This window comes from Dermacentor albipictus, chromosome 5, assembly GCF_038994185.2.
Source record: "Dermacentor albipictus isolate Rhodes 1998 colony chromosome 5, USDA_Dalb.pri_finalv2, whole genome shotgun sequence".
In the NCBI taxonomy this organism is placed as follows: Eukaryota; Metazoa; Arthropoda; class Arachnida; order Ixodida; family Ixodidae; genus Dermacentor; species Dermacentor albipictus.
Window position 1 is genome coordinate 158,657,398 of NC_091825.1, and position 15,572 is coordinate 158,672,969.

At 47.6% G+C, this 15,572-nt stretch overlaps 1 protein-coding gene across 4 annotated transcripts in view; it reads right to left on the reverse strand.

Moving 5' to 3' along the window:
* The window catches only part of LOC135916644 (MFS-type transporter SLC18B1-like), a 74,544-nt gene that overhangs the window by 5,469 nt on the left and 53,503 nt on the right, over positions 1-15,572 (reverse strand). For all 4 annotated transcript variants that reach the window (XM_065450076.2, XM_065450075.1, XM_065450074.1 and 1 more), the window contains exons 11-13: positions 10,929-11,024; positions 10,749-10,823; positions 2,686-2,779 (exon numbers count right to left, since the gene is read on the reverse strand). In XM_065450076.2, the coding sequence (XP_065306148.1) occupies positions 2,686-2,779; positions 10,749-10,823; positions 10,929-11,024 (265 nt within the window). The remainder of the gene's footprint in view (positions 1-2,685; positions 2,780-10,748; positions 10,824-10,928; positions 11,025-15,572) is intronic.

Below are 15,572 nucleotides of genomic sequence, written 5' to 3' on the forward strand. Positions count from 1 at the left end.
GGATCGGTGAGATCACGGATCCCTGCGGGGTTCCTTTGTTAGGCGTGTGGAACTTGTCTGTCCGCAGGTCTCCTAACCCCACCGTGGCTGTTCTGTTTGATAGGAACGCTGTCACGTAGCCGTGGATTCTTCTTCCGCTGTTGAGATCATCCAGTCCCTTGAGGATGGACGCGTGGCTGACGTTGTCGAACGCCCCTTTGACATCGAGTGCCATTATTATGTTTTCTCCGTTGTAGGGGATGTTGCTTAGAACCCCCTCTTTAATTTGTAGTAGGACGTCTTGGGTTGATAATTTGGTGCGAAAGCCGAACATACTGTGGGGATACAGATCTTCAGTATGTAGAAATGGCTTTAAAAAAAAAGAAGTCGGAGTTTCATCCGAAAGGCGATAGCAAATTAGTATTGCTATTAGTATTGTATTGCTATGAATTATCATTTGCTAAATTGCTATTATTATTATTTCAAACTAGTATACCATTAGATTGCGATTGCAAATTGGAGACAGCTATACGAAGTAAGGATAGTAGTTTTATCGGCCGTATACACTTGTTATCATCACTTGTAGAGACGCCTTCTTTGAGCGAGAACTCTGCATCGCGATTCGTCATCTGCCAAATCTCCCTATCTTCACAACGCCACATTTCTCTAATTATGGACTATACCGTGCCATACGGTTCCCGTGCATCAACAGTATGTTTCTGCTCTAGATGAGGAGGCAGCCAAAGAAGCTTCATTTTTGTGTTCTGGCTATCTTTATTGATGACAACGCACCTTAATCTTTGGCTAGGAGCTCACCTTTATCGACTAGCTTCTGCTTGGAAAGGCTATTGGCACAGGTGACGAGCCACAAATGGCTCACCTAATCTTGGCCTGCTCACAGAATTTCCTTGATATCCTTCACTGAGAGTAGGGCATCACGAAAATCCGGGGCGCGGTACAGCCGACCAGCCAGGTCCACGTGTAGAAATACGGAGTTGAGAACGGTACTTGTGCATTTTGGCCACCCGTTTATTTTGATCCGTGTTTTTCTTCAAAACTAATTTTGCTCTGCGCTTCACAGACTTCAAATGAGGCTCAACCCATGTCACCGTGGAGGGCCTCATTTGTGGTTTTACCGGGAGCTTCCAAAGCCGTCATGCCATATATGATGATGGTGATTTATTGGCATCTGCTTTGGAACGGGATGGTGACAAATAGTCACCTAGCCTGTTTGATTTATTCATATATACTGTATACGTTTTTCATTCTAGCATTTTTGTATAAACATTCACAATCTTTCACCCTCAGAGCCTCTCTATATCTGTCTTGTATCACTACCTATGCCTCTAACGGATGCAGCCATATCAGTTTATTCCCTGTTTTTTTTTTCCCGCCAATAGTCTAAACATCTCTTGCTTAACTCGACTGCTCACCACCTGGTGGTTCGATCCACTGTAAACACAAGCGCTTCTGGAAGGTGCACGTTACCTCCGGGCCTCACTGGGTGAATCCCTTCCCATTCCATTAGGATGTGCTGAGTGTTCTGCGGATTTATGTTGTGGCATACGCATGTCTCAACTTGCTGCGAATATTAGCTGCAGCCTGTTTTTTCCTTAGGCAACCAGCTAAAACATTAAATAACAAGGCACTACTTTAGAAGAGCCCCACCCCCTTTGGAAGAACCCCACCTATATATACTGTGGCAAGGAAAGCATATGTCGCCTTGAAGAAGGCAAGTCAACTTGACGAAACGTTGGCTCCTGCTTTCACCTTGTTCTTGTTTTGCTCAAGGCACTACTCAGCGCGACGCCTGGCGTACCTCTCGGCAAACAGGGTTGCATCAATTTCTCACAGCATAGTCTTTCTTGCTACGTTAAGAGATCAGCCTTTGAACTTCTTTAATTCTTCCCAGCCTTCCCGCTCCTTACTCTTTCTCTTGTTTCACTATTATGCGCCATTCATTGACTTACACTTATATTTCGCCTCCTTTATTGTTACTATGGCTGGCTGCAGAATACAATAACATATTGAAGCCATTCCAAATAACGCAACATATTTGACTCAGACTCCCTTGCTTAAGCGGCTCTATCACGTGTACGTTCGAGGCATTGAAGAAGTTGCCTAGCAATAAATAATCATTATCAAGATGAGGACTAAGCGTCAAACTGTACCAGACTGAACAGATGTATTACAAATAAACCTGTGAATCCATTGATAAGATGAAGAAAAAAAAACAGCTTTGTAGAGCGACAGATGTGTGCTAAAATGTTTGTGTTTGTTTTCCCGCTCAAAGCTTGATAGAAATGCACAGAAATAATATGCTGACCATAATGTAATATGTCAGCTGAATTAGGAACCATCGTCAAACCCGTTGTAAACAACTATCCACTCAAGCGTATACCTGATACGTTCCTTGCTCAACTTGGTGAGATGGCCCTCGTGGCCCAACTCTTAGGTGCAAGGACTACTCCAAGCCCGTCAACCCCTGATAACATTAGTCAAGAGGGGGCAGAATTTGTAACAACAAATACGTTTGAAAAACATATGACATGACAGGACGAGGCACACCTTAGCTTTACGTGTAGTCTCCTGTTTCGCAATTCAGCTTACAATGTGCGATGTCTACGTAGCAACGGGTCAGATTAAGTCGCTGTTATGCTAACGGGTTAGTCTCAGAATTAGTGGGCGTAGGGTGGCTTCTCTTACCCAGAATAAAAGGATGCCGAAGAGGAACATAGATCCCGGTCTGTAGCTGAATTTCTCTACGAGGTACCCTGCTATTGGGGGCGTCGTAATGGCCCTGGAAAAATGGAAAGGAGAGAATAATTATTGAAACTCGTAGTAACCTGTCGATTGTCACAATGGATAAAGCCAGCTATAGCATGGCGTAACGACAGTTGCGGGAAAGGCGCTTCAGAGGAGATGGTGTATGGGTGGTTTACGCTTCACACCGCACACAAATGATTAAACGTGGCATACGTATTAATCGTTTTCAGAGCATTTCTTTCTTTTGTAAACATATATTAAGCGGTACCAAAGCCTCTGCGAAAACTTAGCGTATATATCGTCGTTAGCGCTGAGTAAAACCCACAACTCGGTGAAAAAACACACTTCACGGATAGCATACGCTGCTGTGAACATCACAGCCAAATTTAGAGCCGCGCGCGGCGCGTCGAGCTCGCAAGCGAGGCGCGAAGTCACCTTTCTCTCAAACGTTCTTTTTTCAACAGAAGCCTGCTCCTCGCTCTTTTCTGGACGTTTTATGTCGCAGCATAGCGGGTTCCCATACGCGGCTGGTATTGGCCAATAGCTGACATCAATGAAGAAGGATGTTTGGATCAGTGTGCTTCTTCCCACTGTTATTATGTATATTTATTGGCGCAGTTTAATGAAGTAAGCAAATATACGCTTTCCAATTTTTAAAACAATTACGCCATTCCGGAAAAAGCCGACTATCGTCTGATCACGCTCGGCCGTGGCCGCCCACGTAGAAATTAAACTTTGGCAACTCTACTTATCGGTATCGTAGCCGTCAGGTCTCGCTCATTTCGACTAGTTTTGAACGCTCAACTACTCTCGAAACACGGAAAGCTTAAGGTCAAATCACACGCACGCTTGCAAGTGTGCCCTCACTCCTGGGCGCTCCTGGTTAGGCGCCTTGGCAGCTTATGCTTCGTGATAATGAAGGTTTTGATAGCGCTTCAAAATGCGCAAATTAGATGTGGCTGCTATCGATCGGTCAAGCTGGTGCAGGACAAAGCCGGTCGGCAACACGCAGCACAGCCAGACAGGAGCATATGAGCACGAGCGTGCACTCTATCCCTGTCGTGCACAAAGCTGTTCTGTTGCACAAAGCGCTTCTGTTGCATGTGGTTTGCGGTGTGCTATGTAGCGCAGATAGCGCGACCGCCTCGGGATGCCGCGACAAGTCCACTGGCTAAGCGCACTGCGGCTTGCTCAGGACAACCGCGTTTGGCACACTTGGCTAGGTTTGGCGCGTAATAGGCACCAAAATTGCAAATAGCGGCGTCTACCTGAACATCCGAAATCTAATTTTAATTGCGCGCCATGTTGACGTTCAGTAAGCGGGGTGTAGTGGGCATGCAACTCCTAGCCCTCGGAGGGACGGTACTGCGCATGCACCGAGGGGTCTACGCATGCGCCGTACAGTCGCCGAAGTGCTAGGGCGCCTCAACGCTTGCGTCCCCTAATCTAACACTTTCTAACAAATTCACTTCTGATTAACGTAAGCACTTTTTACGGTAAAGTATTTCTGAAATAGCCTAATTTAACTTCAAATGCATTTCTCGACTTCTGTAAAAGTTCATTCAGGATCTAATCCGTTAACATTTTGACGCTTTGCCACTTAAATCACTTGCGAAGCCGCACACTTCGATTTAAGCTTCAATATTGTTTCTGTCAGTATAATTTTGGCTTCGCAACTGCCCGCGACCTGCCTTCGATCCCACCCGTGCGTTAGCATTCCGTGACTAACGACATATGCAAAAGTTCATTAAGCCTTCTGTATTCGTTATACTAGATGCTGAGCTGTTATGTATGATAACAGCTTGTAGTTCAAGCAGACTTCAGCTGTCGCCGATGAGGCGCCTTTTATAAGGGCTCTGTTCGTCGCTTGGCTGACGAACGTGCGCCTTTCTCGAGCTAGATGCCTATTCAATGTGTGCAGGGTGGTGGAGGGGGATTTTGCGTTGACATGCTTTTAAATGCATGGTGGTGCGCCATCTGTCTTGCATAAAGGCTAGAAATGGGCTTCGAGTGTTACCTGAACATAACTTCACTGATCTGAAGGAAACCAACGATAAAACAAGGTCATTGTAACAAAACAGTGACGGGCAATAGACCCGCACCCGGACACCTGACTCGTTCGTCGTTTGGAAGCAACTACGCGACCAGCACCCGTGGCCGCTGCTCGTGCTTGGTGCACCTTATTCTTCGTTATTTGCAACACACTCCCGTGGCCCACAAAATTGCTAAAGGCTGCCAACTTCAAGAAAGTAAACCCTTTGGACAGGACGCCTTGTCACAGAGCCGAATGCCAGCTTCAGGCAGCACCGTCGAGCGACGCCGTCACGACCAAGAAGCAGTTCGGCTACCCAGGCCACCTTCCACAGGAGAGGCGGCGAATCGTCTTCGTGCACCAGGACGACGTCTCCAACTTGAATTCATGGTGGCAGCTTCTGTGTCGCTTCGTGTGCGAAGCGCACAAGCACCAAGTACTTGCGCGAGTGCTTCCATAGATGGTCTGTTAAAGCTTGTCGATGTATGCTTCGAGGTCGCAGATGGATGCTTGTTGATAGGGGTAGCATGGCACCCAACTGTTTAGACAAGCATGTTGCACCTTTGCCAAGCAAGAAGCGTGAAGGCTTTAGTGGGCATAACTCATCAGGTTCTTGAGACAAATATGTTAAGAAATGGCTGTTTACATTCACCTATACCTCGCAAAGAAAAGTTATCTCTTCAAAGCATAGGGAATTGTCACCTAGAGCGCGCTTCAGTGTGCTCTTGGCGATGCAGGCCAGTCGTCCCCACCATCCTCCCCAAGACTTGCTCGACGCTGAACTTCGATTCAATGCAGCGTGCACCGCCGAAATCTGCCCAACTGGATGCAGGATGATTTCCGAGTTGTCGAGCGCAGTGATGAAAGAAGAGAGGGTTGTCTGAATTAATGGTCCTAGGAAAGCCACGAGGAGATATGGAACGCCGAAAGGTGGTGATGAAGCTGGTGGCTGTCATGTCAGTGGGAGCTCAAAATGAAGAGCGCGCGTTACCGCACATGATAAGGTGGCGATGTAAGCTTTGGGATAAATTTACTGAGCTGAACGACTATAAGGTGGTCCACAGAAGTGAGCCCCGACAGCTGTAAATGGACTCGCCTATGAAATTTAGTCTCGTGGCACTGGCGCTATGGGTGCGGACTCTATTGTGAGTTTGTGTCTTCTGCAAATTAGACAGTCTCTCAAGGCCGACTTCACATCTTGGCGCCCTTTTAGCAGCCACAAGCGTTCGCGTAGCTCAATCAGTGTCTGGTCAACGCTTGATGAAAGCACCCGTTCCTGGGTCGAACGAATCAGCAGCTGAGTAATAACGTCGCGACCAGGAAGCACTGTAGGGCGGCAAACTTACGGAGGGCCTGTCTGAAGCTGCAGATGTCCTCCAATTCGGATGAGCCCATTGTCGGCGAGGAACCGACGAAGCAGCACGCTAGATCAAACAGGTACCTGTTTGATAACGGAAACTGTTTCTACGTCGTCAGGAAAGTGTTCGTGATGAACTTGTTTAATCCAGTAATGCATGATCGGCTCGTGCGATTTCTTGAGCAGTCAGTGAACCATATGTGAGGCTCGTTGTAGCCTTGCGTAGTCAACTAAACGGTAGATTCTAACAATAACACGAAGATTGGTGCTAGTACTGGCTGTAGTCTGCGACCTGGAGTAACGCTTGCGGTTGCACGATAGTGACGATGCATGTTGTCTTCGGAGCTATGTCGTTAGCGGTTGAGGGGTTTGATCATGTGACGTCGGCCTCCCATGTGTGCATGGGAATAGAAAGCCAAGTAGGGCCTTCGCACCACAACGACGAACTCAGGAGCGTTATCGCCGCGATACCGCTTGTGAGCAAGTTGGCCAGGTTTTCTTTGCTTCTTCAGTGGGTCCATTTGTCGCCAGCTGTGGGTCACTGTATTTCTGCGACCATATTTCTAACATACGGGTTGCGACGCCTGGGATATTGTGACAGTCATTGAATGACTGTCTGAGAGTCTGTCCAGAAGAAAGGTGTTGCTACCTTGAAACAAGGTATCCTTTTCATGTAACCGTAGAGGCGGGCAGCGGTCAAGCCGGCAAGAAACTCTATACGAGGTAGCGATATGGACTTTAACGGCACAATTTGTTCCTTGCTCAGTAAAAGATGTGTACTGCGCGTGTGAATGCATCAATACAGAACACACGTAGACTGCTACGTCGTACGCCCTCAAAGTGGCGTCTGCGAAAACGTGCAGCTCCGTGACTCCAACCGGATGTTCTTGCGGCCTGTTGACTTGTCAGGGTGAATGAAACTTACTCAAAATATGAAACGTGGAACACTAGGCATTCCCCGCAGTGACCTACTCATGGGTGCTGTAACTTCCAGAGATCTTGAAAAATCAATTGGGCCAGAACGGAGAATGGCGCGAGTAGTCCGAGAGGATCGTACAGCTTTGCGAAGTCTTGAAGCATCGTTATTTCGTTATAGGTATGGTTGACATAAACCCAATGACATGCTCTGCATTGCGTACGATTGAACCATCGCTTCTCTTCCACCAAAGCCCTAGGACCTTTATCGTGTATGGATCGCCACCTTCGTCTTCAAAAGATACCCAGGCCGTTTGAAAGTGTTGTCGCAATATTGATTGATGCTACGTTCTTTGTGAGAACGATATCGTGTATGAACTGCCCCTGTCGTGCAACAAAAAATGCATTGGCCAAACGGAATGGTGCGTAAATGATAGGTTGCGTGAACACGCAAATAATCTGTGAACTGGAGGAGAGGGGCATCTGGCTTTTCCCTGCAGATAGCATGGGTGCAGTCCAATTTATAAACAGCGCACGGTGATAGGAAGAAGCCCAACGCAAACAACACGTGAGATTATTGAAGCGGCGAGGATCGCTAGTTTGGGGAGCGCTTGTGTTAGCGCGCCTTCAGTCGATCTTTCAAAAAAGGAACTCGATTTTTTAAATGGGACACAGAGGGTGGCCTGATGGAGATAACATATTAATCTTGCAATTAGAAAAAAAAAATTTTTTGCTATGCATGGTCGTTTTTTCATCTTCGAAATCATCGTAACTTACCGTTACACATGTCTCATTGCGTCTCATTTGATTAGAAATCAGTACATATGCGCATGCGTACGGTGTTGTCTGTTACCTTCATATAAGTGTAACGCTTCGTGGAATAAAACAATTGTTGGAAGTTGGCGTTGTGTCCGCATCTTGCGTCTGTCTCTCGTTTCTTTTCGTGCGCTAAAAAACTTTCCTTATGGAATAGCAACACGCCCTAACTTACGCTCTTTCAAGGGAAATTAAGTGCTCGAGCAATGCCCAGCCGAACGAAAGTGCGCTGACTGCCCGTGTCTAGAAGGAGCCACAGCAAAATTGACATCGCTGGTGCGACAGCCCAAGATCTCCCCGTCTGCTGGAATACGAGCATCAATCCGGTACCCGTCGTAAACACGAATGTGGCTCACGGTGGTGTGTCGATGGACTACGGCCCACCTGCGCGTTGCACGAACGGCGCACACGCGTTGCCCAGACACTTTGCTTGGTTTTGACTTGGAGTACAGACGTTGCACAGCAGCGTCAAGTGTTGTCCAACACAGTGGGCAGATTGCAGACTTCTGGCGCTGCGGCATTCACTGGCGGCGCGGTAGCGCTTGGCACAACAGAAGCAAAGCCTGTGCGCGTGAAGCCTCCTGCGTTTTCTTTCTTCTGAAGGGAGTGATGTTGAGCATTCCCGAGCTGTTTAGTTCGATGCGCTGCACTTGAGGTAGGGACGCATATACGGCGATCTTACTTCAGCTGATAAGCCGATGCACAGGTGGGGTTTAGCTCCACAGGTCGCGATTCACTTTGATGATGCCACTGGCTTGCTGATGAGCTGGCTTTGTCGAGACCACCTTCCTAACTTGCTTCGGCATGAATTCGTAAGAAGGTCATAGGATGTTTCACTTTTCTGGGCCTTGTCTGCTGTAACCGTTGCCGTGTCAGCGTGGTTTGATGAAGAAGTCTCCTTCGGCAGCAGGTGGTACACGATACCAAGGTCAGGTGGTAAGGCCTTCATGATGACGCGTCGCAGAACAGCAGCATACTCGTCTGGTGAAACACCAAGACACTCCAGTGCGCTTGCGCCGGAATTAATCTCAGCATAGATATTTCGAAGCTTGTCGACATCGGCTGAGCTACGAATAGGTTTCATTGACAGTAGGTGGTCCACATGGTCATCGCCTACCATGTCGCGACGGCCGAACTGGTCAGACAACACTTCGGCGGCATCGTAATTTGCCTCGGTGAGACGGAGACTCTGAATTACCGTCTTCGCTGACGCGGACAGGTCCGCGAACAGATATTTAAATTTTCCATCTTGAATAGCGAGTCATTGCCGTAAATGTTTGCCTGGCACTTGTTCCAAAGGCCTTGTTAGTCGCGCCACTCGCCTGAAAAGCTCGGGATGTGCAGCTTTGTCAAGGCAACGCGGGAAAACGACGCCGCGGGTGACACTCCGGACGAGCCGGGTTTCGGTACCACTTGAAATGTAGCAAAACAACACTGAGGATTAGACCTGGACTTGGACGCCTGACTCGTTCGTCGTCTGGCAGCAACCGCGTGAGCCGCGCCCGTGGACACCGCTCGTGCTCGGCGCACCTTCTTCTTCTTTATCTGTAACAATCCATTTTGCCTTCATCCACATCCTACAGCCGGAGGTTGCGTGGTCAACTCAATATAAATCTTATGCTAAAAATTATTGATTTACTGGGAGAGGTCTCTTTTCTCGTGTATTCCAAAACAAGTTGGCTTACCGTAATTATGTCTTTCTTCTTTTGGCCACCATTTTTAACAGCGCCACGCAACCGACACAAGTTATAGGGAACAATGTAGGAGCCACACTCTCGAATATGCATTACTTAACTGCGCGATGGCTTCACGTAGTTTCTCGCAGAATCTCGCAGCATAATATATCCTTTAAGTAAGCGTAAGGAATCCTGCCGCAAACTTAATCGTACTGCTGCCATTTGATACAGAAGCGTTGGCCTCTACTGTGACTCACTTAGACAGGCATAGAAACGTGCCTGCTCTGAGACATGTTACCATGAATTCCGTACCCTGCTCCCCCCCCCCCCCCCCTCCCGCGAACAAAAAAGTTAAGCAGAACCTCCCTGAATGGGAGCTGTCCAACATATACGTAGCGTTATATGGCGGTCGGCGTTATGCGGAATGTGTTATGTAAGGTAATGATGTGTGTATGTGTGTGTGTGGTGGGGTGGGGGCGTTATGCTGATGCAGCATGTATTTTTTGTCTATATATGTGTTAGGAGTACGAGCAGACAGATGCCACATATTCACATTGCCGAAGATATACATTCCACACTACGGCGACTACCATATAATGCTATGCATATCTTCGACAGTTGCCGTTCAGGGAGGTACCACTTAATTTGTTTGCGCGATGCCTGGCGCGGCATCACCAAACGCTTAATTCCGTCATATACAGCGGAGAGGGTACGTCTGTATGTATTCGAAATTAATGCTTGCACGAGTGGCGCATCATTTTGTTTTGGATGACTTTTAGTTACGCTCCATCCTCACTGAGCAGATGTTTACCAGGGTGTCGCATACTGCTTGTTATTCCATCTTTATTATAGGCTTAGGCATTATCGGCCTAGGTTTAACGCCTCCTTTCTACGCATGGCATGTAGGGAACGGCAAAAGTGGACGTGCTTGCAGAATATTTTGTGCCGGCGCGCCTATGGTTATCGCATACCATGGTTTACTTGACACTGACTTCAGATGGTAGCTAACAACCGCGCACAATGGGTTTAAACTGCGCATTTTCGCCCTGTATGGAGAAAAACGCTCTCTGGCTTCGCATGGAATTTTTCGACCGACTAGCCATATAATGTTATGCATTATGGTAATAAAATGCGTGTTTTCTATTATTTGGCTTTCATTGATTCCGGAAAGAACGATAAGATAATACTGGTAACACGCTTCGCTTACCCAATAACTAAGAATGTCACTACAACAGTTGACACGAATCCGGTAGTCCGTATGTCGTCCGGGTAGCCCCGCTTACTGCAAAATAAAAGGGTAAGAAAGAAAAGAAAACGTGACACATTATTAACCTTCTTTTGAATAGATAGATACTGGTACTTGGCGGAGCTGTAAAAGGACACTTACGCTGTATGGCTGAGCGCTAATGAGAAGCTGCAAATGAATTGAGCAGCCATTCCAACACCTGTGAACGTCTGGGAGACGTAAACCATCCACAGCTGCCTTTGGAGGAAGACAAAGAAAAATAATCTTAGTCTGGAATTTTTTTTACATCTACATTTCAGTATTTCAAAGAGATCTTACTGGCAAGGCGATTCTGAAGTTTAGCCTCTGCTATGGACCCTTTTCGTGAAGTAATGAGATGGAGATTTCGGCGGTTCGCCGCACGTTGCCTCAGGCGAAAGCGCACCAATGCGGAACCATTACCGCTTCATCCCAGCTACTGTGAAATCAGCTGTCCGAAATGCGACTGGGCGATCGCCAACGCACTGTGATCGATTGATGTTACAAAATGTGGAATTGTAGAGACAAGACATTCGTAGTATAGTTGATTTCAAAATAGTGACTGACATATTAAGGAAGGCAATGAATTTGTGCGGCCAAATTCACAGACCACTGCTACACAAGGAGTGCCTGTGTTTTGGCAGCCCTCCGCGATGCCTGGCTTTCCTCAAGCATAACACAATCACTAAGCCAGCGTTGCATCATTAACTTCCAAAGAAAGTAATTCAACCACAGTTAGTCGGCAAGAGAGCATCGTTCTTCACACAGGCAGATTGTGTAGCGCCCCTTCTTGGCATATACTAAGTTTCTTGAGAGTTATTTATACACAGTCACCCAAACTCGCGCTCAAGCTTCCTCCCACCCTATCACCCACGTAAGTGAATGGGCGCACTCTTGAATCAATACACCGAAACATGAATGACGTACTGCACCGACAGCACAGGAAAGTTCGAAGTGGAATATTTCGTGACGATCCACAGAGTAAGCGGGTGACCAGCGACAATACGTTTATCTAAAGGCTATCACAAAGTAAAGGACACCTATGTTCCAAGTGTTGTGCACGGCAAGAACAAATCCACCGCAACTGAACACACCCGTGAGCGATTGGGAAGAAAAACAATCCGATAGTGACCGCACCGATGAACCTTACTAAGAAAGAGGACAAGCCCGCTGCGTCAGAGTATCTGGAAAATAAAGATCGAAGAGCAAAAGGCACTGATCTCGATTTAATTCACAAGCGGGAAGTTTCGAAAGCTCGGAATACGCCTCTAGTTCCGCTTTTAGTGCAAGCGCCGTATATGCTGCCTGCGCCGTTTGTACAAGACGTATTGAGCTTTGTTAGGGTTGGCGTCTGGCACTACGTGCAGAGAAGAATTTCAACCGACCATCTCACCCTGCCTCGTCGAAATTAGGCGTGACTTCGCTTGCTATTGCTGGCGTCCCGCGCCTCGTGCACAAAGAACCTCCTCTCACCCTACCTTCTTCCACCAGGCCTCGTCGATGTGAGGCGTGACTTCCTAATTCGCCATGACCGTTTCGAGTGTCGGCCCGTCTGCCGGAAGCCCCGAAGCGTACTGGCCTCTTTTGTGTGTGTATGTGTGTGTGGTTATGCGAGCCTAGAGAGGCCCTTTCCTCGAATTAGACCTAGAGGAGAACTTCCACGAACCCGCAACGCGCAGAGGAGACGGACAGGCGTCTACGATTCCAGGAGGCGTGACGACCTCCTTTCTACAGCAAGCTCGGTATAACCAGAGGAGGCGGGGCCCTCTTTCTGTGCCGGTCACGTGACGTCGACGGAAGCAAGGTCCCGCCCACGATTGTAGAGAGCCTATTTAAAGGGCTCCAAAATGTACTTTTACTCACTTCATGCTCTTCTCATTTTCTTTCATCTACCTTTGAATAAACCATGCAAGTTTCGCACTAGAAATCGTCTCGCCCTTGCTTGGTCGCCATTGTCTACCGGATGGCTGCAGCCCGCCGACAACGCCACGCTACCCAATAAGTAACGTCGGTCGAGCTTCGATAGGCAGGTGCAGCTACAACTCGGCAGCAGTACGATACGCTACCCTGGAGTACGCAACAGCTTTGAGAGCACTTACATGTCCTTTGAAGCTCTAGGCAAAGGTTCGTATCGTCGACCCAGTCACAGTCTACGATATCCGCCGAAACAGGTTTACAGACTAGCACCGGCGTCATGCCCATTCATTGTAAGCATAAAGGCATCAGAGCTAGCTGGGGCAAGCAATGGCCGCGTCACCACGTCATCAAACATGGCGGCGTCCACGAGATTACCGTGACAAGGGTCAGAACTGTCAATTTTAATCCGTAATATTGTGGAGGGGGCATTCGAGTCTGATAAAAATTCCAGAAAGCACTCAGCCAACGCACCACATCAATTCATAAAAGCGCCCTTGGTTAAAAAAATGTGCGATATTGAATGACAAGGACGAGTTATTGTATTCGCCGCTTTTAAACGAATAAAATAAGAAAAAATAATAACACAAATTGAATGCTGTCTTCTTTAGGTCACATGTCGTTTATGTGGCCAGCTAGGCTGCTTATTTTTATTCAGGGAGAACAATGCTACCAAATAAGTTCTCGTTCATCTCCAAAAGCAATAACTAGTTGACTGTCATTGTGAGCACATAAGGCTGCGCGTAGTGCTGTCAAGCATGTCACCCGCATAATTTTATACGCCCAAGTATCGCACATTGAGCGCACAGCAACTCGGACCCCTGCGCTTTCTGTGCACGCACTGGCATACCTATGAGGCTACGAGGAAAGCGACAGGTAACAAGCCACCTCATCCTGAAATTTAATAATGTGATATTGCATGAAATCACATAAAAAAATAGGCTAACGTCATCTCCATCAAAGATTATGTTTGCAACTTGCATGACAGCGAGTCCACAGTTTTCTTATTGCTATCTATAGCGCCATCTACTAGAAAGAATTAGGACCAAAGTTTTCTATTGGATGTCTTACTGCATGCTGCAGTAATTTCTTAATTAAGTTTTCTTGCAGTTTTGAGCTTGTATCCGGGTTCATTATTTTTTTCTAATAGCACACTGCATTTGATTGGTATTCTGGATGGCGACATGGCGGTTTGGAAATGGGAGACTGTCACGTACACGTGAGCGAGAGTGGGATACACAAGGGATCGAGAACTTGGCAACGGTAGAAGTTTCGCCCATGTTTTTATCTGCTATTTCTAGTCTCAATTAACTAACTAATCTATCCTGATGCTCCTAGAGAAGTCACATGCTTAGCGAGAGACATTACTAAGTGAGGGTCACCGTGATATCCATGAGGAGATTTTTCGGCGAAAGATTCCATGATCTATAGGGCAACTTATTAGATGACCTTCATCTTTGATGCCCCTTTATAAATGCGTGAGCACTTCTATGCCTATTCAACAAGGAAACCTGTCCGTCACGTAAGATGAATCGCTAAAAGAAAATAATGCATAATACGGCTGTTTTGGCGAAGGCTTTTTGAAAGATTTGGCGATAGTGAAATAAACCCCATCTCTAGAACCACATGTAGAGCCGACTTGGAGCATTGTAGACTTCAGGAAAGTTCCGATTTTTCGAAAATATAATGTGAAGCACGCCGCATTCCCGTTGCGTTTCGGTGGTCACGACATACCTTTTTCCTTGGGTGTTCCTTCACCGATCGAAATGGTATGGTATGGTAAAGCTTCATTAAGTCCTGCAGATGATGAGTATTCAAGAAGCGGGCCGCTACCACGTGGGAACCGGAAAACCAAGCCTCTCAGCCGCATCGTGGACTTGCTGGATAGCGCAGAGCTGGTCAGCGAGAATAGAGCTGCAGAGAACCGCCTGCCATCTGGCCGAGCTCTTATCGATGATAGAGCGTGACCGGGCACACCGCCAGAGCATGCGTTATAACGTGGCTTCCGCAATCATGGCAAGTACCATCGGTGTAAGTATACGGATAGGTTTTATGTAAGAGCGACGGATTGGGATACGAATTCGTTTGTAGTGGACGGAGCGTTAGTGCTTGAGCTATACTGAGCCGCGGATGAGGAACAAAGTAGGTTCTACGGCTGAGATACTATAGTGTTTAGTAATCTCGTTGAAGAGGGGGGGGGGGGGGGTGTCCCTGTTATCTGGGGAGTCGGCTTCCGATTGGTCCAGGGTAGCGCGGTGGGCAAGTTCACGCGCAGAGCCGACTCGTTGAGGTTGGGAGGAGCACCCTTTATCTGACCCTGATGTGCGGGAAACCAATAAATAAAGTGGTGCGTGATTGCTTTGCCCCCAAGAAGTCTGAGGGCCTGTTTGGAAACGGTGCCTTTTTCAAATGCTCTGACTGAAGTTCAACAGCAGGGCTAGTGTAATAGCCATTTGTTCAGCTATTTCAGAGTCCCTCGTGCGAACCGAGGCAGCGTTGGTGATTCCTTGCCGACCATCGACAGGGGCGATCGTGGACGCCTGACGTCCCTTTCAAGTAGCGGCATCCACAAAGCTGACATGTCGGTGATCACTGTGTATTTGCCTAAGGAGGTTGGCCGCCCTTGCCCTCTTACCGTGATTATGATCGGGGTGCATGTTTCTAGGTATTGGTGTGACCGTAATGTCCTCACGAATCAACGGAGGAACGTCAGAGAACTCCTACGCTATTTTATTGGAGTGATATCGGAGTTCCTGCAAGATGGATCTCCCTGCTTTCGTTGTAGTGAAGCGAGTTAGCTGTGCGCGCTCCTGGGCCTCTGCAATCTCTTCCATAATATTGTGAATGCCGAGC